The sequence below is a fragment of the Oryctolagus cuniculus genome, chromosome 12 (genome assembly GCF_964237555.1).
Source record: "Oryctolagus cuniculus chromosome 12, mOryCun1.1, whole genome shotgun sequence".
Taxonomy (NCBI): Eukaryota; Metazoa; Chordata; class Mammalia; order Lagomorpha; family Leporidae; genus Oryctolagus; species Oryctolagus cuniculus.
This window is the reverse complement of record NC_091443.1, coordinates 88,267,784-88,292,490: the sequence shown is the minus strand read 5'-3', so window position 1 is coordinate 88,292,490 and position 24,707 is coordinate 88,267,784. Positions and strand designations below refer to the sequence as shown.

The window sequence follows — 24,707 nt, the reverse complement described above, 5'->3', positions numbered from 1 at the left end:
GGCGTGGGAGCGCAGGTGGGCCCGCGCGCTGGAGCCCGGTCCGGCGGGCTGGGCGCGGCGAGCGGCGCGCAGGCGGCGCCGAGGGCAGCCGGGCGAGCGCCGGGGCTTCGGCGGCGCGGCGGGAGGCGGGGCAGGAAGGCCCGGCGCGGGGACGGGGCTCCGGCGCGCAACCCCGGGCCGCCCGCGCCCGGCTCCTGCCCGGGACGCGCATCAGCGCGTTCCCGCGGTTGTCATCTCATCCCATGTCACAGCCCCTCCCCTGGCTGGGACCCCGGCCCCATTATCCCGGGGCCTAGCCCTGGTGCTGACCTGCGGTCCCGGCCGCCTCTTCCCCGCGCGGATCCGGCCCTCCGGCGGCGAGCGCGCGGGCCCAGCTCCCGCAGGGGACGCTAGCCAGCAGGTTCTCACCGCTGTCACTTCGTCCCCGTGCCCGGCTCCTCCGCAGGCTCGGGAACCCCGGCCCCAGGCAGCCCATTGTCCCGAGGCCCGGCCTCTCCCCGGAGCGGGATGCAGTCCTCGGGCAGGGCGGCCGCCAGGGAGGCTGCGGGCCGCGACGTGCTGGCCGCCGACCTCCGGTGCAGCCTCTTCGCCTCGGCCCTGCAGAGCTACAAGCGCGACTCGGTGTTGCGGCCTTTCCCCGCGTCCTACGCCCGCCACGACTGTAAGGACTTTGAGGCCCTGGTGAGTGTGTTTTGCCCCAGCGCTACCCACTGCGTCCTGGGCCGAGTGGCCCGTGCACACAGAGCCGGGGGCAGCTCCGAGTGGACGTGGCAACCCCCAGACTTCGGGCCGTGGGGAAGGTTTCCGTGAGCTCAGAACACTCACTCCCGAGCACCTAGTGTCAAAGACAAGGGACTCCCAGGAGCGAGTCATCTGCAGAATTTTCTAGCATGATCAGCAAAAAAGGGTGTTGATCTGAGTCGGGTTCTGTCCTGTGTAACTAGGAAGTGACCCATCCCTTTGCAAATAACTGGACACCAGAAGTCACCAAAGCCACCCAGGCCTTGATCTTTAGATGCAGTATTAAATGATGAGTACTCTTACAAGCTAACAAACAGTGCATACGTGAGCCCTTCCCTGAGGGCTCCGGGGCACTCATTTCTTACAGAGTTGACCTTGGGGGTAAGCCTTCCAGAAATGATTTATTTATTTTTAAGATTTACTTATTTGAAAGAGTTACAGAGAGAGCTCTTCCATTCCCTGGTTCACTCCCCCGATGGCCACAACAGCCAGCATGGGGCCAGGCCAAAGCCAGGAGCCAGGAGTGTCATCCGGGTCTCCTGTGTAGGTGGCAGGGTTCCAGGCCCTTAAATCATCTCCTTTCTTTCCCAGACCATTAGCAGAGAGCTGGTTGGGAAGTGGAGCAGCCGGATCGAACACAGCGCTCATATGGGATGCCGGTGTCATAGGCGGCTTTACCTGCTGAGACACAGCTCCAACCCCCCCCCCCCCAATAGTTATGTTTGAAACCTGAATTGTTGGAATCACCTAGAAAAAAATACCAAAGTTGATTAAAAATAGAAAATCAATATAGTCCATAGTTATTAAAGACTTGAAATACGCCATCAAAGATTTTTCCTTCTAAGAAAACTCTGGGCCAGCGCCGTGGCTCACTAGGCTAATCCTCTGCCTTGTGGCGCGGGCACACCGGGTTCTAGTCCCGGTCAGGGAGCTGGATTCTGGCCTGGTTGCCCCTCTTCCAAGCCAGCTCTCTGCTGTGGCCAGGGAGTGCAGTGGAGGATGGCCCAAAGTACTTGGGCCCTGCACCCCATGGGAGACCAGGAGAAGTACCTGGCTCCTGCCATCGGATCAGCGCAGCACGCCGGCTGCAGCGGCCATTGGAGGGTGAACCAACGGCAAAGGAAGACCTTTCTCTCTGTCTCTCTCACTGTCCACTCTGCCTGTCAAAAAAAATATAAATAAATAAATAAAATAAACTCTGGGCCTAGCTCACTTCCTTGGTGAGTTCCGTCAGTTACGGAGGGAGTAGGTAATCCAGTTTTACACAAAATTTTCCCGAGTGTTGATAGAGGCCACCCATTACCTGGATGCTAACTCTGATAAGGGGGATGCAAGAAAAGTAAATTACAGGCCAGTTTCACTCAAGTAGGTATGCCAGAAACCCTCTACAAAATACTAGGATCCCCAAAACTAACAGTGCATAACAAAGGCTGGTTCCTCCTGACCAGATTGGGTTTATCCCAGGATTGCAAAATTCGTGTGATTTCCTCGTGTTCAACAATGCAGTGAACCACACATGCCACAGATGAGAGGGGCTGTTTAGAATCACCAGCTACCTAGCGTTATCCCTGATGAGGTCGGCAGTGTGGGTTTCCCTCCGAAGTCAAGCACAGACAAGGCTGAGCTGCCTCGTCCCATGTGGATCTTGAAGCCCATCCTAGCCAGATGGTGAGGGCATTTCAGGCTGAGCACGAGGCCCAGTGTCTCAGGGTCCGGGAGGCAGGAGAGGGCAAGCTGCCTGGCTTCCCGCGTGGCTTGCTTCGCAAGGGCAGGTGCTCCATTTTCCAAGTTTGTGATTTCAGGTCTTGGGGCTGAACCTTCCTTTGGTGCCGACAACAGATATTTATGGAATGTGTGTGTTGTGGGCCAGGTGCTGCAATTATGGACATAAACCCACGCGGAGAGCTTAGCAGTGGGTTCCGCTGTAGTGTGGGTTGTAGTGTGGACCCCAGCTGTCAGCAGTGGGCTGGGCCAGGGCGCAGCAGCCAGAGGGATGGCTAATGTCACGCTCGGATGCTGGGAACATGGAGGATTTCAAGGGACGGGGAAGAGGAAGAGTGAATTCCAGGAGGGGTGAACTTGCCAAAAGGGCGAGTCTGTGCTGTAGTGTGGCTACCGTGGGGGCAGGGAGAGAGCAGGCTGAGTCAGGCCGTGCAGGCCCTGAGACGTGTCCAGTGTTATCCTTGGAGGACAGGAGATTGGGAGATCCAGAAAGCACACCTGCAGCAGCAGGGGCGGGGCATGTTAGGAGGAGGAGGAGAGAGTTGGGGGGAGAGAGCTTGTTCTTACCAGGTGGATCTCTTCCCGCCTGAAGGTGGTCTTGACAGACCCAATCAGGTTTCATTGATGAGTATGGGATAAATGCAGGGGGAGCTTTGGGATTGGTTGGATTTGTTTGTGCTTTTTATCTCGTCTGATTTATTAGCGGGGGTGAGAGGAGAGCAGAGAGAGACAGCTCCTGTTCACTGGTGGTTCACTCCCCAAATGCCTGTGGTGTCTAGGGCTGGGCCAGGCTGAAGCTGGGAGCTGGGAACTCAGTCCAGGGCTGTCACGTGAGTGCCAGGGACCCACGTCCTTGAGCCATCACCTGCTGCCTCCCAGGGTGGGTGTGCATTAGCAGGGAGCTGGAATCAGGGCTTGAGCCCCGGAGCTCCGATACGGGAAATGGGCATCTTATCCACTGGACCAAATGCCCGTCCCGGAGGTCATTCTTTACAAGGCTGTTGAAGTTACCTGGGAACTTCAGTTTTAAAAATTCAGTTTAAGAATTCAGTTTTAAAAACTGATGTCCGGGCCTCAGCTTGGAGATTCTGGTTGAACTGCCTTGGGGTGCAGCCTGGACCTTGGGGATTTTTTGTTGGCTTGCAGGGAGTATGTCGTTTTTTATTCTCCTAGTAAATGATTTGATCATTTTCATGAGCACGCACCTTCTGAGTAGTGAAGAAATGATATCAGAGTCAGTGCATGTGCGTGCACACTAGACCTCTCACGGAAGGATTCTGTCTCTCAGATTACAGTTTTTCTCTCACAGGTGGAGAGGCCACAGCTCTGTAAAGATAGGGATACAGGCGTAGATACAAAGTGATGTCCCTGATGCAGCTGGGGAGAGGTTTCAGGGATGTTGGTGTGGTGGACAGAGGGGGTGGGATTCACCCCTCCCCTACCATCCCAGAGCTGCAGGCCTTTTCTGTTGAGTGTTTGATGGCCAATGATAGTGCAGCATGCAGCACGTACGATGATACTGATTGCATTTGCCTGGCACTGACCTGAGCAGCCGCTTCGAGTAACTCATTTAACCTTCCGAACAACTTAGTATTGTAGGTTCTGTCCTTGTCCTCGTCCTTATCAGCTAATCAGGGGCTGATGGCACATCTCTGTCTTGCTCCCCGGTGATGCCAACATGGAGAGAGAACCACTGCTTTTGTTGTTGTGGTTGTTTAAAGATTTATTTATTTATTTGAAAGGCGGAGATAGGAGAGAGAGGTCTTCCATTCACGGGTTCACTCCCCAAATGGGCATAACGGCCTGGGTTGGGCCAAGCTGAAGGATCTTTCACTTGAGTGCAGGGGCTCAAGCACTTGGGCGTCTTCCAGTGCCCTCCCAGGTGCATTAGCAGGGAGCTGGATCAGAAGTGGAGCAGCCGGGACTCAAACCGCTGCCCATATGGGATGCCCACACTGCAGGCAGAGGCTTAACCTATGCCACAGCGCTGGCCCCAGAACCACTGCTTTAAAGGGTCCCCGTGATGTTTCCTGTGTGAACAGTCGTTTTGCAGACCTGGATGGTCAGACCTTGCACCTGTGTAGCTGTGTACAAATGCAGCGTCTTCCTCTGTGCCCTCGCCACCTCCACCCACCTGCACACCTCACTGTTCCAGGGGCCACTCCGGTCCCGAGGCTGGTGACTCTGGCCATGCCTTCAGTCCCTTTCCTTCTCAGCACTTCCCTGCACACCCAGTAACTGTGACCTCTGGCGCTTTCCTTGGTGAGTATTGTTTCCAGATGTTCTTTCTTTCCTGCTACCACACCTTCGTAGGCCAGCACTGCCTAACATCCGAACCTGAGTCTCCCGCTTTTCCTGGTGGTAGAATCACCTGTGGCAACCTCTGCAGATGCAGGTTCCTGGGCTCCCTCCCTAGGACCTTGTGACCTGGGTGTTTGTGAAATGTCTCCAGCTACCTGGCACCTGCTTGAGGCCGGAGGCGGAGTCCCTTCCAGGTCACTGGTCTCCCTCTCCTCTGCTTGTCTCCTGTGCTTCCCTGCCCTTGGCGGCCCAGGCACCCAGACCACCTCTTCACCTGGAGACCTCCCTTCTCAGATGCCCGAGGACTCAGCTCTGCCGCCGGTGAGGCCTGGCCCGGCCAGCTCTCCAGCCGCGTCCTTCCTGAATGCCCACCGCAGAGGCTGCCCACCTGTGCTCTGTGGGCTGACAGGTTTTGTTTGTCCTGTGGCTTTTTAGAATTTGAGAAATCATAGAAAGAAAAGCTTGCTAAATTTTTTACAGATAGATTTATGTATTTAAAGGGATCTTCCATCCCATAGTTCACTCCCTAAATGTGGGCTGCAACAGCCAGGGCTGGGCAAGCTGAAGCCAGGAATTAGTAGCTTCATCCTGTTTTCCCAAGTGGGTAACAGGGGCCCAAGCTCTTGGGCCATTCTTCCACTGCTTTCCCAGGCACATTAGCAGGGAGCTGGATTGGAAATGGAGCAGCTGGAATGAGAACTGACACCCATGTGGGATGCTGGCGTTACCAGTGGCTTAACCAGCTACGCCATAACACTGGCTCTGTTAATTAAAAAAAAATTGTTTGAGAGGTAGAGAGAAAGTAGCTCCTATCTGCTGCTTCATTCCCCAAATGCCCACAATGACCAGGGTTAGGCCAAGGCCCAAGCTGGGGGCTGGGAACTCAATCCGTGTCTTTTATGAGCTGGGTGTTGGATACTATGATGTGGAACAAGGGCATCTTAACTGCAAGGCTAAACACTGACTCCTGATGGCCCAAATGCTTGGGCCCCTGCACCCACATGGGAGACCAGGAGGAAGCACCTGGCTCCTGGCTTCGGATCAGCACAGCGTGTGGGCCGCAACGTGCCGGCTGTAGTGGCCACTTGGGGGGTGAACCAATGGAAAAAGGAAGACCTTTATCTCTGTCTCTCTCACTGTCTAACTCTGCCTGTCAAAAAAAAAAAAAAAAAAAAAAAAAAAAGAAAAAGAAAAAGAAAAAAAAAAAGAAAACACTGTAACTCTGCCTGTCAAAAAAACAAAAACAAAAACAAACAACAACAACAACAAAAAAACCTGACTCCTGATTTTGTTATTATTTTTTTTTAGATTTATTTTATTTATTTGAAAGACAGAGTTACAGAGAGAGGTAGAGACAGAGAGAGGGGTTTTCCATCTGCTGGTTCACTCCCCAGATGGCTGCAATGGCCGGAGCTGTGCTGATCCGAAGCCGGGAGCCTCTTCCGGGTCTCCCAAGCAGGTACAGGGGACCAAGGACTTGGGCCATCCTCCACTGCCTTCCCAGGACACAGCAGAGAGCTGGATCAGAAGAGGAGCAACCAGGACTAGAATCGGCAGCCATATGGGATGCCAGCGCCTCAGGCCAGGGAGTTAACCCGATGCGCCACAGCACTGGCCAGTCCTGATTTCTTTGTAAAAGAAAACAGAATCCGAGGCCCTGCAGTCTCAGTGGAGGTGGCCCTTGCTAAGGAAATCAGCTAAGGCTGTTGGTGCTGGGCCTTTCTCAGGGCCGGGGCCTCCAGTTCAACAGCCCCTGACACTTGTTCCCACATCCTCTCTTACTCATTTTCTTTACCTCTCTGGTCCTAGAGCCTGGGGCCACCTCTGGGGACAGGAGCCACTCACTTCTCTGCTTGTCTGCCGGCTCTTTCCCTGCCCAGAGTGCCTCTCAGAGCCCTCCCTCAGTCCACAGCCACTCCTGTCCTGCTCCATAAACTTCTTTCTGCCTCCTCCCCAGCTCCCAGAAACGCCTGCCTCCCTCCTGCACGCATGTTCTCCTCTGTCCATCTCTGGGTCAGTGCCGTCCGGTGTCAGGATCTGTAGATCAGAACGCATGTGTAGGTGGAGGTTTGCTGTCTCTTTCCCTGCTCCACGCCTTTGTCATCGCCAGCAGCAGCGTCTGGGCTCTGTTAACCTGGGGAGGGCATTCCAACAGCATACCTGCTAACCTAGGTAGCCTTGATTTTTTTTTTTAAAGATGTATTTATTTATTTAAGAGGAAGAGTTATAGACAGAGAGGGAGAGACACAGAGAGAGGTATTTCATCCCCTGGTTCACTCTGCAAATGGCCACAACCGGCTGGAGCTGGGCAAATCTGAAGCCAGGAGCTGGGTGCAGGGGCCCAAGCACTTGGGCCATCTTCCACTGCTTTCCCAGGCCATAGCAGAGAGCTGGATTGGGAAAGGAGCAGCAGGACACAAATTGGCACCCAAATGGGATGCCAGCACCATAAGTGGAGGCTTAGCCTGCTATTCCACAGGGCAGGCTCCAGCCTTGATTTAACAGAAATTTTATTTGCCATATATAGAGAAAAGGATAGATGCACAGTCAGAGAGAGAGAGTGAGAGACTCTTCCATCAGCTGATTCATCCCCCAAATGCAAACAGTAGTTGGAGTTGGGCCAGGCTGAAACCAGGAGCCTGGAATGCAGTGTAGGTCTCCTACGTGGGTGGCAGGGACCCAGTCACCCGAGTCATCACCTCCTGTCTCCCAGGTGTGTATTAGCAGAAAGCTGGGTTGTAAATGGAGGAGCCAGGACTCAAACCAGGGACTCCAGTATGGGACGCAAGTATCACAAGTGGTGACTTACCTGCCATGCCAAATGTGTGTCCCCAAGCAGCCTCCTAAAGTTCTTCTGGCATTGGTCCTTGGGGTAAAATTTTCCTCCATTCGTTCAGTGGGAGAGCATCAGGACTAGGAGGATGGGCTCCTCCTGGCTTCGTGTCCGTGCCTGGCCGCCGAGTGGCTGCATGATCCTCCGTATGGTGCTTGGCATCTCCACGCCTCAGTCGCCTCACTTTTCACACAGGTGCTTGTGAGACTAAGATGACCCCTGCCCAGGAATTAGCCCAGTGCCTGCATGTGGTAAAGGCTCAGCCAAAGCCTCTATTACTCTTTTTTTTTTTTTTTTAAGATTTATTTTATTCATTATTTGAAAGACAGAGATACACACACACACACACACACACACACACAGGTCTTCCATCCGCTGGTTCACTCCCCACTTGGCTGCAACAGCCGGAGCTTCCCTGATCCGAAGCCAGGAGCCAGGAGCCAGGAGCCAGGAGCCAGGAGCCAGGAGCCAGGAGCTTCTTCCGGGTCTCCCATGTGGGTGCAGGGGCCCAAGGACTTGGGCCATTCTCCACTGCTTTCCCAGGCCATAGCAGAGAGCTGGAATGGAAGTGGGGCAGCTGGGTCTCGAACCAGCACCCATATGGGATGCCGGCACTGCAGGCCAGGGCGTTAACCCATTGTGCCCCAGTGCTGGCCTGCTCTATTACTGTTGTGTTCTGAACTGTGTGCGGGTTGCAGGCTGGCTGCTGGGGCTCTAGGATAGATCGGATGTGGTTGGTCCTCGGGGAGTGTTTATCCCAACGAGATGTGAGGTAGCCCCAGAGGGTCACGCACCAACAGGAAGCTCTGCTGTTACCACTGAGCACAGCGGTCCTGGGTGGTCTGGGAAGGCTTCGCAGGGGAAGTGACTCTAGGCTGGCCTCGAAGACTGGGTGCAGTGTCACGTTAGCAGCTGCAGAAGCACGTGGAAGAAAGACCTGGGTCACTTGGGGACCAGCACTGGGGGTGGGAGGGAGTTGACGACAGCAGGCGCTCTTGGGCAGAGGCAGAACCAAGGGCCTTGTAAGGGCAGAGTCATTAGACTTAGCAGAGATAAAAGGTAAAGCAGCTACTTTTGCATTTCAGATGAACCGCAGATAATTTAGTGTAAGCATGCCCCAACTATTTCATGGTTTCTGTTTGTGTTAAAAATGAAATAAACCAAACCTGTTTATCTGAAATGTAAATGTCTCGGGGCAGACTGCTTTATCTGGCAGCCTTACTTGTGTGCCTGGTCCCCATGGGCCCTGCTGCAATGCAGAAGCGTGGAAAGTGAGTCAGGGAGGGGCAAGGAGGGGCAGGGTGCCGCAGGGGCCCCGACCCAGCAGGTGGCAGTGGGGACCTGGAGGAGACTGGCCCTGTGGCTGAGCTCAGGCAGGGCCTGGGACGAGCTCAGAGCTGTGCAGGATTTCTTCCACTGGCCCAGACTGTGTCCCTACAGGGCCCTTGGCCAGCGGACCCTCCTTCAGCGGGGGCTCCCTGCATTCAGGTCTAGACTGATGGGATTTGCGAACCAGAATGGCAGGGCTGCGACCTTGGGAGAGCAGTGGTGCGGCTCTGGCTCTGGCTGTGGGATAGCAAGTGTGGACCAGGACTGGAAAAGAAGGAATGGGGAGACGGAGATGTGCCCCAGGTTGCTGGGGGTGGGGTGGTGGGTGGCCTTTGGGAAAGGTAGCTCCCTGAAGGTCCTGCAGTGGCTTTATGTTACCTGCCAAGCAAAGCCCAGGGGCCCTGCACAGACTGACCTCGGGTTGGTCACCTTCCCAGTCTCCCTCCCCTGGTGCAGCCACCCAGAGCCACCGCAGTCAGGGATGACAAGACCCTCCTCGGCAGTCACACCTCCGTGGGAGAATGCCCAGGACCTTTCTTTCCTTGTTGAACACGAGTGGCCCTCGCTGGGATGCTGTGAAGTGGCTCCTAAAACCATCCCAGTTATGTGTTTGAGGAGACTGAGACATGGAGGTCGAACAGCCCATCCAAGGCCACACAGCTGGCAGGGGGCTGAGAGCCTGGGTTTGGACCCCGGCTGCCGGATTAACCTTGCCACATCCTTTTCCCCGCCTACACACCACGTTGTCAGGCTGCTGTGTCTGCATGGCAAACTGGGTCCCACGACACCTGCTCCTGAAGCCCCTCCCGACACCACCCTCTTGTCACACAGCGCGAGTCCCCTAGTAGTTTGTATCCATCTTTATTATGATAATGAATATTTAATTAATATTGGAGTCATCGTTATGGACATTTCTGCCTCTCTTCTTGACTGGGGCCCTTTTAACTTTTAAAGATTTTATTTACTTATTTGAAAGTCAGAGTTAGAAGGGGAGAGAGAGAGAGAAAGAGAGGTCTTCCCTCTGCTGGATCACTCCCCAGATGGCCACAACAGCCAGGTCTGGGCCAGGCGGAAGCCAGGAGCCAGGAGTTTCATCTGGGTCCCTAACATGGGCATAGGGCCCAAGCACTTGGGCCATCTTCCATGCTTTCCCAGGTGCATTAGCAGGGAGCTGGATGGGAAGTGGAACAGCCAGGATTCGAACTGATGCCCATAGGGGATGCCAGCATTGCAGGTGGCAGCTTTACCTGCTACACCACAATGCTGGTGTCTGGGGGCTCTTTTTAAATCTCTAGTGCCCCCCTGCAAGCCACCCAGCACAGGGCCTGACCCATAGTGGCCACTCAGCAAACAATCCCTGGTAACACAGTCCCCCCCGCCCCCTGGGGTGCACAGCGGGAGAGGGGGAAGTTAGGCGCTGTGGAGCAGTAAGTAGTAATCCTTCCACGGATCTTTATTCTTCCTCGATCCTCACCTCCGCGGTGTGGAGAGAGGTTTCTCAGAAGTCTGAGGCACTCAACGAGTCCTTGGAAATAGATAGGAATAAAATGGGCCTGAGAGGTTTGTGATTTTTGATCCAAGGGGAAAAACCCAAAGTCAGCAAAATGGAAAAGAACTTGTTGTATTCACAAAGTGCCAACTACAGCCAGGCCGAGCAGAGGCCAAGGTCGGGAGCTGGTGTCTGGGCGGGAGTACAGGTGGGAGGAAAAGAATTGGATGTGTGTAGACCAGGCCCTAGGTTCTCATACTTTCCTGTCACCCCATGTGGAGCTGGTGGGGTCCCCGCGTTAGGGGAGACGGGTGCCAGTCAGGCCCCCCGTGCCTTGCCTGAGGAGCAGGATTCGAACTGAGATCTGACTCTGGCACACATACTGCTCCCTCTGCGGCCAGGAAAGATGAGGATTAGGGAAACCCAGGCAGGCCTTGACCTCCAGGAGCCTGGCTACACTGAGGAGAGAATACTGGGCCTGAGGGAGTCAGGGGTTTAGAGGAGGGTGAGGGTGCCTGGGTGTCCCTTGGGCATGTCATGCTCATGGGCATCTGGTAGGGAGGGCAGGGCTTGAGGATGGGCCAGATGTGTGGTCGGAGAGGCTTGGTCAGCGGTCACTTCTGAGCAAAAGTTGCAGATGCTTTGTCATAATCTCTTAGTCCAGGTCCCCCGTCCTGCATCAGAAATCCTAGCACCATAGTAGGTAAAACCTTTGCTTACAACACCATATGGGTGCTGGTTCTTGTCCCAGCTGCCCCACTTCTGATCTAGCTCCCTGCTAATGCATCTGGGAAGGCAGTAGAAGATGGCCCAAGTCCTTGGGCCCCTGCACCCAAGTGGGAGACCCAGAAGAAGCTCCTGGCTTTAGCCTGGCTCAGCCCTGGCCATTGCAGACATCTGGGGAGTGAACCAGAGGATGGAAGACCACTCTATCTCTCCCTTTCTCTTTCTGTAACTTTGATTTTCAAATAAATAAATCAATGTAAAAAGAAAAACAAAAGAAAGCACCAAATGTGCCTCAGGATTTTACATTTTGAAGATTTATTTATTTGAAAGGCAGAGTGACAGAGAGAGAGAGAGAGAGAGAGAGAGAGAGAGAGAGAGAGACTGAGGGATCTTGCATCCAGTGGTTCACTCCCCAAATGGCTGAAACAGCCGGGTCTGGTCCAGGCTGAAGTCAGGAGCCTGGAACTCCATCCAGGTGTCCCGTGTGGGTGTGGGTGGCAGGGACCCAAGTCCTTGGGCCATTCTCCATGCCTTCCCAGACACATTAGCAGGGAGCTGGATGGGAAGCAGAGCAGCTGGGGCTCTTGGGATGCTGCTGTCACAAGCAAGTGACGGCTTCACCCGCTGCGCCCCTCCTACCGATTTTAGAATGGAGATCACCTGCTGCTGTGGCCTCAGTGCCAAAGCCCCATTTTCCCCAGAAGCTGGGCTCTCCTGAGTGTCGTGGGCACAGCTGCCAGGGCCCTTCCCACGGGTCACCATGCTCGAGGTTCCGGGCCTCCCAGGCTGGACACGGGTTACTCTCCTGGGTCGTGTTTACCATGATCAGTGTGGCCGGCTCACTCATCTCCAAGGGAAGTGCTAACAGCAAGTGAATCAGTTCTCGTGCTGGAAGAAAAAGGCTTGTCTCACCCTTGACCCACAGGCGTACCTACCAGATAGTAGCAACACCTCCCTCAGGGTGTCCCCTACTCAGACGTGTTACTCTTCCTGCAGCCAAATGAGTGATCGTAACAGGAAGTAGGGTAAGTGAATACTAGACAAACCCCACCTTGGCACAGGCCAGGTTTTTTTTTTTTTTTTTTGTTTTTTTTTTTTTTTTTTTTTTTTTTTTGACAGGCAGAGTGGACAATGAGAGAGACAGACAGAGAGAAAGGTCTTTTTTTTTTTTTTTTTTTTTTTTTTTGCCATTGGTTCACCCTCCAATGGCCGCTGCGGCCGGCGCACCGCGCTGAAACGATGGCAGGAGCCAGGTGCTTTTCCTGGTCTCCCATGGGGTGCAGGACCCAAGGACTTGGGCCATCCTCCACTGCACTCCCGGGCCACATCAGAGAGCTGGCCTGGAAGAGGGGCAACCGGGACAGAATCCGGCGCCCCGACTGGGACTAGAACCCGGTGTGCCGGCGCCGCAAGGCAGAGGATTAGCCTAGTGAGCCGCGGCGCCGGCCACAGGCCAGGTTTTATACTCAGTGAGCTACAAAGCAAGCCTTTCCGAGTTCAGGGTTTTAGCTTTCGGATTCTTTGGAAAGGGTGTTGTGGCCTGCATGGCCCACCTCCTAGGAACTTCCTTGTCGGGGAAGGAGTGCAAGTTGCCTGCCTCGCCACCAGAGGGTGCCCGGTTATTGTGTCCCGGATCCTTGCTAATGGAGATTGTCCCCTGGCTTCAGCTTGCAGATGCCAGCAGGTTACCCAACCTGAAAGAGCTACTCCAGTCCTCGGGCGACAACGACAAGCGGGCCTGGGACCTGGTGAGCTGGATTTTATCCTCCAAGGCCCTGACGATCCACAGTGCTGGCAAGGCAGAGGTGAGACTTTGGGCTGTAGGACTTAGGGCTCTGGGACAGCACCAGATGGGTCCCAGAGTGGTCTGGCAAGTGTGTTGAAAATGTAGAACTCTAGACCTCACCCCGAGACACCGTCTGAGGTCAGGCCCACTGCATTAGCAGTGCAAAGCTGCATCTTGTCTCTTTTAATTATTTTAAAATATTTATTTATTTATTTGAAAGGTGGAGTTACAGAGGCAGAGGCAGATAGAGAAAGAGAGGTCTTCCATCTGCTGGTTCACTCCCCAAATGGCTGCAACATCTGGAGCTGGGTCAATCCAAAGCCAGGAGCCAGACGTTTCTTCCAGGTCTCCAATGTGGATGCAGGGGCCCAAGGACTTGGGCCATCTTCCACTGCTTTCCCAGGCCATAGCAGAGAGCTGGATCGGAAGTGGAGCAACCGGAACTCGAACTGGCGCCTATATGGGATGCTGGCATTGCAGGCGGCAGCTTTATCCTCTACACCACAGCGTCAGTCCCTGCATATCGCTTTATTTAATTTGCACCTCCAGGCACTGTGATCAGGGTAGACCCCAGTGTTTCAGAAGAAGCATTGACTTGGCCCAGTTGTCAGGAAACAGAGAGGCAGAATTCAGAGTAGTGGAAACCTGAGTCTCCGCGTTCTAATTCCACTTCCTTGATTATTAAGTCTTCCTTTTCCCTGTTTGTAAATTGAGACTATTAATAGTTATAGTTACCCCAAAGGAGGGCTGAGACAGGACGTGTGTCACCCCCAGCGTAGAGTGTGGCACAAGTGGGACGTTGCATCATTCACCTTACCTTGCTCAACAGGTGTCTCCGGGGCACAGGCTGGGGTGACAAGGACCTGGGTGTGGGGCTGGAATCCCGGCCTGTGCTCTTTCCTCTGAGTAGAAGCAGGGGTTTATCTGTGCTGTTAGTCACTTCATTTCAATTTAAGAATATTCAGTTTGATAGGCTCCTGCCAAGGAGAGAAGTCTTTGCTCAGTGGCCAAGAGTTTGGTAGCTTGGATTCTGGTGTCTATGGACCTTCTCCCCCGGTGCTGGATGCTAAAGTGACACAAAAAGCCCCGCCGTGGGAGTCAGGAGATCCGTATTCCTGTCCAGGCTCGGCCGCAGGTTCCTAGGTCATCTCTGGCTTTCACTGTTGTCATCTGTTAAACCAAGATTCATTCATTCACTCATCCTCACAGGGACATCAAACTCCTACCAGATGTTGGGAGCTGTAGCTAAAGAAGATGCAGTGCGGCTCCTTGACTTTTTTTTTTATTTGACAGATAGAATTAGACAGTGAGAGAGAGAGACAGACAGAAAGGTCTTCCTTCTGTTGGTTCACCCCTCCAAATGGCTGCTATGGCCGGCACTGCGCTGATCTGAAGCCAGGAGCCAGGTGCTTCCTCCTGGTCTCCCATGCGGGTGCAGGGCCCAAGCACTTGGGCCATCCTCCACTGCCTTCCCGGGCCACAGCAGAGAGCTGGACTGGAAGAGGAGCAACCAGGACTAGAACCTGGCGCCCATATGGGATGCCGGCACTACAGGTGAAGGATTAGCCAAGTGAGCCACGGCACTGGCCACAGGCTTCTTGACTTTTGATAGGGACCAGTTAAGTTTCCATTGAAATGTGGTATGTTGGGGCCCAGGGCCTCAGGTTGTATTTTACCCTGGTGAGGTTGTTTGCTACCCTGTATCATCGTTTTACAGAAGGGCGTTTTCATACTAAAGCAGGAGAGGCCCGGCCTCAGGATAAAGGATCCTGACCTTTCTATAAGGATAACTCTGCCTGGGACATAGCTTCTTCATTCAGTCGAGACTTTGCTAGAGGCAGCCTTGCTGGGCGGCTCTAGTTTGCAAACAGCAGAGTGGCATAGCCCCCTGCCCTGAAGGAGGCTGTCGTCCTGGAGGAAGGAGCTCACTCCCCCATATCCGGTGGACCGGCCCCCACACCCATCCATGAATGCTTCCCATGATGCTCGGGGATCCGCAGGTGGCTCTTTGGGGCTGGATGGTTGAGAGTGGCCTCATGGGTGTTCTGGGGTCTTTTTCTATGAGATTAGCCCTACAGAAGATTACCCAGGACAGGAGTGAAGGGTGCCTAGTACCCTGCAAGGAAGTGCAGATCTCGTAATTTTTTTTTAATTAATTAATTAATTTGAAAGAAAGAGAGGGCTGGCGTTGTGGCATAGTGGGTTAAGCCACTGCCTGCAGTGCTGGCATCCCATAAGGGTGCCGCTTCATATCTCAGCTGCTCCGCTTCTGATCCAGCTCCCTGCTAATGGCTTAGGAAAACAGCAGAAGATGGCCTAAGTGCTTGGGCCCCTGCACCCACATGGGAGACCCGGATGAAGTTCCTGGTCCCCAGCTTCAGGCTGGGGCCAATCCTGGCCATCGCAGCCATCAGGGGAGTGAACCAATGGATAGAAGATATCTCTTTCTCTGTCTCTGCCTCTGTCTGTAATTCTGAATTTCAAAATAGATAAATAAATCCTTTTAAAAGATAAAGAAAGGCAGAGTTAGGGAGAGGGAGAGAGATCTTCCACCCATCGGTTCACCCCAAAATAGCCAAAGTGGTCAGGGTTGGGCCAGGCTAAATCCAGAAGCCAGGAGCTTCAACTGGCTCTCCCATGTGGGTTCAGGGACCCAAGCACTTGGACCATCTTCTGCCGCTCTCCCAGGCACATTGGCAGGGAGATTAGAAGTGGAGAAGTCAGAACTTGAACCAGCACCCACAGAGGATGCCGGCGTCGCAGTGGTAGGCCAGCCCTCTACTCCACAATGCCAGCCCCAGATTCTTTTTCTCTGGGTCTTTGCCGTGTGGATGTCGGGTCCCGTGGGCTGAGCCCAGATTTAAGGGGTGGAGAAGTCAGCTCATCTGTTAGTGGAATCTTGGTGGGATTTCTGGGGCACTGGCAGGAATGCAGGAAACATTTGTGGCCATTTTTGCCCTTTGTCAAAATGGAATGCAGGACATAGGTGTGAAAGCATTCGGAAAATTAAAAGTGTCGCAAACAGTACTTTTCAGCCCACTATGGGGACAGGGATAATGCTGTTGGTGGCAAGTGGGCTCGAGCTTGCACAGAGAACGTGAACCAGCATCTCATTGTAGGAACCTGTTGTTCTCAGGAGCACAGCCCTTGGGCATGAAGCCCAGGGCTTGGAGGTCATGTCTGTGACCCTTTTGCCCAGCTCTCAGGTCCAACAGTGACTCCCTTCATGTTTTCAAGTTTGAAAAGATCCAGAAGCTGACTGGGGCCCCTCATACACCTGTGCCTGCACCGGACTTCCTGTTTGAAATCGAGTACTTCGACCCAGCCAATGCCAAATTTTATGAGACCAAAGGAGAGCGAGACCTCATCTATGCCTTCCATGGCAGCCGCCTGGAGAACTTCCATTCCATCATCCACAATGGCCTGCACTGCCACCTCAACAAGGTAGGGCCTGGGGGGCTTGGTGGCCTGGGGGCGGTGGCCTGGGTCTGCAGACCAGTGTCAGCGGGAACCTGTGGAAATGCAGCATGTCGGCCCATCCTAGACCCGAAGCAGAGCCTGCGTCTAACCAAGGCTGCCTGGGGATGTCTGCGCCCATGACTGTTTGAGAAGATCAGTTCCCACCTTTGCTGTCCATGTGGAGCCACGTAGGGAGCTTTAAACCAACATCCCAATGCCCAGGGGGATTCCAGCCGAGTGAATGAGCATCTCTGGGCACAGGGATGTGCACTCTCAGGCCCACCAGAGACCACCCAACTAGAATCCACCCGCAGAGATCCCTGTGTGTGTTACAGTCCGGAAGCTTCCACCCTTGGAGCACTTGAGGAACCCCTCGCCCCCATGAGCTGCTTCCCTCCCAATTTTAGGAGTCTGAGCTGTCCGTCACCCCTTTGTACTTATTTTAGCACAGAGTAAGGATGTAGGAAGAAGATTATGGACAGGCTTTGAAGCTAAGAGGTTTAGCAGGCTGTGTCGCTGTGGGCAAATTTACTTAAACTCTGTGGGCTTCAGTCTCCTCTGTAAAGGGGACGCCATCACCCTCCCTTAGGTGTGTGTGAGGATTGAAACGGGCATGCACGTGAAGAGCTCTTCGTGTTCTTAGCCCCAAGGAAGGGGGGCAGCTTTTCCAGCGGACAGAGAGGCGTCTGGGGCACTTGGAAGGGCTGCAGGTCTTTCCTCCTGTCGTGGCAGCATCTGAGAGGCCGGCTGAGCCCTGGGCTCCACTGTGGCCGATGCCCTCCTGGGGCTCCAGAGAGAGACACTTCCCCACATCTCATCAGAGCCGTCAGGGTTTGCCGAGGCCACACTGGCTCTCACCGCGTGATCGCGGCCAGGCTGCTGGGATCCAGGGCCCTCCGCTTCCCACTGCAGCTGCCTGGAGAAGCTGTGTGCAGGTCCGTGGTGTGCACCACGCCTTCACCACAGTGCCCCAGAGAGCTCACTGGTGAGCGCCTTCAGTCAGTCCTCTCCCACCCCCTCTCCTGGGTGTTCTCGGGCTTGTTTGAGGGATCCCACCTGCCCTTTGAAGCTGTGACCTTGTCCTCACGGTGGAGATAACCCACGCTTCCCACCCTTGTGCAAGCCTGCACACGGCAGCGTTGCGTGGGGTGTCTGAGCCTGCAGAAGGGGGAATGCTTGGTGGGTGTGGGGTCAGAGAAGAGGGTGCCAGCTTCCTGGGAGAAGGTCTGTGTCAGCTTCCGAGAGACGGGGGCACTGCCCGGCAAGGAACTTCCCGAGGCCAGGGGAAGGTTTGTTTCATTTTCCTGAGCTTCACTCACCAGGCTTGGAATTGTGACAGCAGCTGTCAGTTCCACAGCACGGGATGTACTGCCGTGAGCTCTTCAAGTCGCCCTGAGATACTGATGCTGCGGCCCAGGGATCAGTTAGATTTCAGCCCAGCCGTTGGTAGCAGTTGCCTGAACGCTGTGCTGAGAAGGACTCTGCGTCAGCATGGCTGACGTGGTGATGTTGGCCGTCGCAGTTGACTTGTTATCCACCCCGGGCAAAGCCTGTGGTTGCTACACCTGCTGTAGCCTCCACTTGCAGCTACTTCACCTAGCACGCTTCTCCATTTTTAAGATTTATCCATTTGTTAGAAAGGCGGAATGACACACAGAGAGACAGATCTTCCATCTGCTAGTTCACTCCCCAATAGCGAGGGCTGTGCCAAACTGAAGTAAGGGGCCAGGAACTCCATCCGGGTCTCCCACGCAGCGGGCAGGAGCCCAAGTACTTGGGCCATCTGCTGCTGCCTTCCCAGGTGCATGTGCAGGAAGCTGGATCGAAAGCTGGAAGCTGAGCAGCTGGGACGGGAGCTGTCACTCCAGTGTGAGATGCTGGCGTTGCAGACAGCGGCTTAACCCGCTCAGCACAGTGCCAGCCCCTAGCATGCTTCCTCATGGAGGGCACTGAGTGAGCCTGCACCACCAGGAAGAAGCCCCATTGGGTTTGTGGGCATTTTCTTGGTCAATACCATCCACAGAGTAACACCCTGCCTCTCGCAGAGGCCCGCCTCGTTTGGTCACAGTGCCTGCTTCTGACTCACTCCTTTTCCCTCCCCGCTGGGATGCGACTTCCTCCCCAGTGTGACGTTGCTTTCATAAGGTCATCCCTGTCACTGTGCTGGATGCATTCAATATCACAGGAATTACCGTACAAACGCACAAAGAGCCCGCCAGAGAGAACCCATTCCTCACTTCCCCACCATCTCCCTGGAGTCTTGCTTGGTGTCTTATGTGCGTATCTCACGTCATGCTCAGCCACAGCTCGGGAAGAGGTGCTGTTCCCGCTGTTTGGTGGATGGAGAGACCGAGACAGCAGAGAGTTTACGTAACTTGCCAGCTGTGGGATTGAAACTGCCGTCTGTTTGGACTCTGCTACCTGTGTTTTTCCCATTCACCCTTGACCACAAGGAACTGCTAGTCTGCCAGTCTAGATGGCCAAACCCACAATCCATCAAAGTGTTGTCAGATAGGAATGTGTTCAGGAGTAGCACTGTGATGATGCCCGGGCTATTGGCTCCTGGGGAAAGAAGGAGTGGGGAATGTTTATTTACAACTCTGTTGAAGGCGGGCCTGTGTCTTCTCGTGGTGCCACCTCCACCTTCACCTGCCTTCCTTTCTTCTCTGTTGGCCTCTGCCGTTCCAGACGTCCTTGTTCGGAGAGGGGACCTACCTCACCAGTGACTTGAGCCTGGCCCTCATTTACAGCCCCCACGGCCACGGGTGGCAGCGCAGCCTCCTTGGCCCCATCCTTAGCTGTGTGGCCGTGTGCGAGGTCATCGACCATCCAGATGTCAAGTGCCAAACCAAGAAGAAGGGTGAGTGAGCGCTCAGCCCAGCCGCTGGGGGGAGCACCTGTTGCATGCCATGGGGTGGGCGGGGTTCAGAGCGGTGCAGGACAGAAACCTGCCTTCAGGGGAGGGTCAGTCTTCACAGGGATTGAACACACGATGAAAGACCACTTATAAAGGGGGTGGGCAGGGAGTGCCAGGTTTTGGGCTGCTGAGGTCAGTGGGGGCCACTTCAGAGGGAGGACCCATCCTGTGGGGTCAGCGGGGGCCAGGGAGAACTCTGAGGAGGAGGTGGGAGTTGGATGGATGGGGGTACCTATGTTGTGGCGTAGCAGGTGTAGCCGCTGCCTGCAGTGTCCCATATGGGTGCCAGTTTGTGTTCTGGCTGCTCCACTTTCGATCCAGCTCCCTGCTAATAGCCTGGGGAAACAGTGGAAGATGACCCAAGTGTTTGTGCCCCTGTGCCCACATGGGCGACCTGGAAGAAGCTCCTGGCTTCAGCCTGGCCCAGCCCTGGTGACTATGGCCATTTGGGAAGTGAACCAGCAGATGGAAGATCTTTCTTTCTCTCTCTTTCTCTGTAACTCTGCCTTTCAAATAAGTAAATAATATTAAAAAAATAATAAACGGGAGTGGTGAGGTCAGAGCATGGGCTCCTTGAGGGTGGAACTTGGTTTTGTTCACTCCGGGGCCCTGGAGGGACCACTGTGTGTGCGGTAAATGAACGAGTGAGTGGAGCCTCTCTCAGCAGAGAGCCTGCTGTGTACTGCCAGTCAATCAGTATTTGCTGAGCTGAAGCTAAGGACGCTGGGTGCAGCTCCTGGGCACGCCGGTGCCCTCCGGGGAGGGTGGGGAGCCACTGAGGCCAGGGCAGTCCATGCCAGGCCCTGCAGGGGCGGTGACTATGCTGGCCCTGTCCTCTCCACTCCCCTCGCGCGTGTCCCTTAGACCGCGTGCCCTGTGCTCCCCTCTGTGCTGCGGCTCCTCACAGAGGCACACAAGCATTATAGAACTGACTTCTGTCTCCAGGGCAGGGCTCTTGTCGCCCTGAGGAAAGGAGAAATGAGAAAACTGAGTGTTCTGGCTTCCGTCGTAAAACCGCCAGAACCCCGAGGCCCAGGCCCAGGTCTGACACCACCCTCCAAGCCGATGGCACCGATGCTTGCCTTTCTCATGCTGAGGAAGTGTGCAAACCGTGACTTTAAACACCGAAGGGCAACCTTGCCGTCTGTGTCCATCTGTGCCATCGCAGGCAGGCGGCCTTGGCCTTTTTTTTTTTCTTGGTAGAGGTTTTTCATATTATTAAAAGAAAACTTGCGGGTTTTTCGTTTGTTTGTGTTTCTTAAACAGATCTTGGTGGGAAGGGTGGGAGGTGAGCGTTCTGAGGAGCCGAGGTCTGCAGGGCTTGGCTCCCACCACCTCCTGCGAGGCCGCCTTCAGGGCGAGGCCGGTTCCTGGGTCCCAGCCCCAGAGCCATGGTTTGCTCCTTCCCTCTGCCCTGCCCTCTCGGCTGTGTTCTCTTCCCTGTGTCCCTTTTACTTTCCTGTTCTTTTCTTTCTTCCTCCCCTTTGTCTGCCGTGGTCTCCTGGTTTTAGTGCTGTGTCCCACATGTGGGATCTTCTGAAAGGTCATGGAAAGTGCATATTGTTAAAAAAAAAAAACAAAAACACAGGAGCAGGCATTTGGTGCAGGGGTTAATACCCTGCTTGGGATTCAAGTCCCAGCTCCACTTCCAATCCAGCTTCCTGTTGCTGCACACCCTGGGGGGCAGCAGGCGTTGGCTCAGGTACTTGGGTCCCTGCCACCCACATGGGAGACCCGGATTGAGTTCCTGGCTGTGGACTCCATCTGGCCCAACCTGGCTGTCGGCAGGCATTTGGGGAGTGAACCAGTAAATGGAACATTTGTCTTTCTGTCTCTCTGCCTTTGAAGTAAAAAAAATAAATAAAGAAAGAAAGAATTTATTTTGCACTAGAATAAAATTATGCTTGAATTCGGTTTTCTGTGACCTTCTCAGAGTCCCCGGGACCCACACAGCCCATTCTTGAGCCTGCAGGGCCCATCCACCCTTAGGACCAGGTGGCTTGTGGCCTTCCTGCTCACCCTGCCCACGTCAGATACAGGGTCCTCCCCAGCAAAGCTGTGCTTTACTGTCGTTCAGATTCCAAGGAGATAGACCGCAGAAGAGCGAGAATCAAACACAGCGAAGGCGGAGACATCCCTCCTAAGTACTTTGTGGTCACCAACAACCAGCTCCTGCGGGTGAAGTACCTGCTGGTGTACTCGCAGAAGCAGGCCAAGAGGTAAGAGGGGGCCGTCCGTGTGTGAGGGCCAGCAGGTTGCGTGCAGCGTGGTCAGCACCCTTTCCCGCCAGCCTTCAGCACGGAGGTGGAGTGTGATTCAGAGAGGAGGTGGTCCTGGCCCTTCAAGGACCCAGTATTCTAGGGAAGAAGGTAGATTCGTAGACAGCAGGAGCACAAGGAACTGAATGGTACCAAGCTGGCTGCCCCAAACGAGGCCCATGACCTCAGTCTGAGACCCACTGATGAGCTCAGACTGGGAGGCAGGGCGGTGGCTGGGACCCTGGCTGGGCGTGTGTGCGGCCCCGCTCAGTCACTTCCCAGAGGGGCTGTTGAACCAGCACCTGTCCCTTTCTGGACCTGAGATGCTTCAGGTTACCTCTGAGGTCGAGGTGTTGAGCATCTCCGCAGTGTGGCAGTGGGGGAACACGGGGTTCTCACGGTTGAGGGTCATGTTGAGGTCTTGTTGCATTGTGGGAGCCCCCAGCAGAGCTGCCAGTGGGGTTGGCTGTAGGCGAGCAGGTACTGAGGAAAAGGGGGTCATTTTTAAATAATCCCCACTCTGGCTTGTACCTGCCAGTAATTACTATGCCTCTGGATTTCGTAGACCAACAAAATACCACCCCTTACTCTCTGCAAGTTTGGGAAATGTGCATAGGCGTCTTGACTGGGTGTGGCGGGGACACTGTTCTTTAGTGTAAGATCACTTTGTGTTTTCTACTTGGAAATTCCATTTCTCTCCCACTTCTCCCCCGGGGTGTCTCGGCTGTGCACACTTGGATGATTGAGGTCAGCTCCTTGTGGGCCAGAGAGGGTTTCCCCAGCTAGGATTTCTGTCTGTCTGTGTTTAAAAGCAAAAAGACTTCTCCTTAATAACCAGTCTCCTGCCACCATCCGGGCAGACACCCTGAGCTAGGGCATCCCTCTAGATACCAGAGTCTCGCTTCAGAGAAGAGCGGTTACAAAAGGTGGGAGGGGGAATAAAGGGAAGATGGGGCTGAGCTCATTGCATAGCTGTCTTTCTGCATCTAGAAAATGTTCTGTTGAAAGGCGTGTCGGTGCCAGGGCAAACAGCCCCAGAGTTCCCAGGCAAAGGAGCACGAAGCTTCATTTCATGGCTCACGCAGAGGATGGAATTCATCATGTCATCCTCTCGGAGCCAGAACTTGTTGCATACACTTCAGAAAAAAAGATGTTTTTCTCTCTCTGCCAATATCGCTCCTTTTTTCCCCATCAGCAGGGCTTCGAGCCAGCTCTCCTGGTTTGCCAGCCATTGGTTTACGGTCATGCTGTCCCTGTATCTGCTGCTGCTGCTCGTCGTAAGTGTCATCAGTTCCTCGGCTTTCCAGCACTTCTGGAATCGTGCGAAGAGATAATCTCTCTGGGCCTGGCATGGGGGCCACCTCAACCATGTGCCTTAGGGTGACTCCACCCGGACCTCCCCGGCCTCTCGGCCAGCCAGGTAGAGCCTAGGAGCCAGCCAGGGACCACAGGACAGTCTTCGTGTGCCATACATGTACCGAATGCCTTGATGCTGCTCCCGGCCACACTCACCAGGGTCCACTGGACCCCCACTTGTAGTTTCCAGGGGGAGCCCTCTCTTCTACTCCTGCCCAAAGTGGTCTGAGGGAGTTGGCTTTTCAGCCAGGGCCAAAGGAAAAAGTCCTGCTGCATTTAAAAAACAAGTGTCCAGGCTGTCAGTGGCGTGTTTACAATCGCTCCTGGCAGAGGCTTTTCTCTACTGCCTTCTGGAAGGCGGAAAATGTGTAGCGGGGGCTATAAATCACCAGGCCATTGCCTTGTTTTGACTCGAGACACCCAAGAGGCACAGTCATGTTGCTCATAAAAGTTGGTGGGATCGGTTTTGGATTCCATCAGCCTTTGTATGTGAGTGCAAAACATTTTCACAGTTTTCTCAAATCAACAAACAGCCGTCTGCCGCAGCTGTGCCCCCGACCCCAGCCATGGATGCGAAAGGAAGGGGACTTAGCAAGGAGCGACTTTTTCTAATAGAAAAACTACCAACTGCTGATTACAGCTGGAAGAGAACCAAATGTTTGTTTTCCGATTTTTGTTTTCAAGTAACTGACAACTTTGCAAACTGAGCTAAAGGGGAAGTTGCTGAACCTAGAGCACCATTTGGCCAGTGTCCACAGCCTCCTTCCTGGCTGTGTTTCAGAGAAAGGGGTTTGAGCTGCAGGCTCCCCTGCGGTTCTCACCCTCATGAAGCTGCCTTGACCGTGGCCTGCCAGCCACCGGTGTCATTCTTCAGGCCTTCGAGACAGGGCCCCGCCTCAGCACCCACAGGTCGAGCCACCTTCAGAGGGGTCGCTCAGCCTGGGCTTCCCGGTGTGGGAGAAGCCTCTGGCTGCCCAGGGAGCCATAAGCCCTGTTGGCTGTGTGCCCTGCTCCCTCCCTCCTGGTGAGTTTCAGCCACAGTGGAGCCCGGTCTGAGTTGGGGGTGAGATTTCTGTAATGAAGGGGGAACATCATTTTTCTATAATTTGTGAAGTTGCACAAAAGCCACTGTCATGGTTTTTACATTGAACATTGGAGCATTTCCAACATAATAAAGGTATTTTCCTAACGACCACATTGCCCTGTTGTTAGTCTTGTCCTCTCTCTCCTCCCTTGTTTGGGGGGCTTCTGCTGGGGACCATCTGTCGCCAGGCTCTCGTAGGTATTGGGTTTCTAGCCGTTCATTGACCAGCTGTGAGCAGTTAGTGCCTAGATATACAGGCGGGATCAATGTCAAAACACCTCTGCCCTCCGGGAGCCCACAGTCTGGCAGGTGGGCAGGTGGCCAGAGATTTCAGGAGGACGGTTGGTATTGTAAAGGAATTTTGGGGGATAGTTGTTGTAGTGCAGCAGGTGAATCTGTCACTTGGGGTGCCTGCACTCCAAATCAGAGGCTGGTTCCGGTCCTGCCTGCCCTGCTTCTGATCCAGCTCCCTGCTGGTGGACCTGGGACCCCTCGGATGAAGGCCTCATGCTTGCTTGGGTCCCTGCATCCCACATGGGAGACCCAGATGGAGTTCCTGGCACCTGGCTTTGGCCTGGCCCAGCTTTGAATGTTGCAGGCATTTGGGGATTGAACCAGAGGATGGAAGGTCTTTCTCTCGCTCTGCCTTTCAAGTAGATGAAAATAAACCAATAAATGTTTTATTAAAAAGGAGTTTTGAGAGAGA

At 54.3% G+C, this 24,707-nt stretch overlaps 1 protein-coding gene across 4 annotated transcripts; it reads left to right on the top strand.

Annotated features, from left to right (window-relative positions):
• The first annotated feature begins 132 nt into the window (after window positions 1-132).
• On the top strand, window positions 133-24,109 carry PARP16 (poly(ADP-ribose) polymerase family member 16). Of its 4 annotated transcripts, none has more exons than XM_002717977.5 (6): window positions 133-681; window positions 12,809-12,946; window positions 16,165-16,371; window positions 19,075-19,246; window positions 21,381-21,522; window positions 22,760-24,109. In XM_002717977.5, exons 1-6 carry the CDS (start codon window positions 508-510, stop codon window positions 22,893-22,895), a joined length of 969 nt encoding a protein of 322 aa, XP_002718023.1. In that variant the 5' UTR covers window positions 133-507; the 3' UTR covers window positions 22,896-24,109. The 4 variants fall into 4 exon arrangements, with proteins under 4 accessions (XP_002718023.1, XP_017203438.1, XP_069910486.1 ...); XM_017347949.3 differs by having other exon boundaries at window positions 22,757-24,109; XM_070054385.1 differs by lacking the exon at window positions 12,809-12,946 and having other exon boundaries at window positions 145-681.
• Window positions 24,110-24,707: the final 598 nt, after the last annotated feature.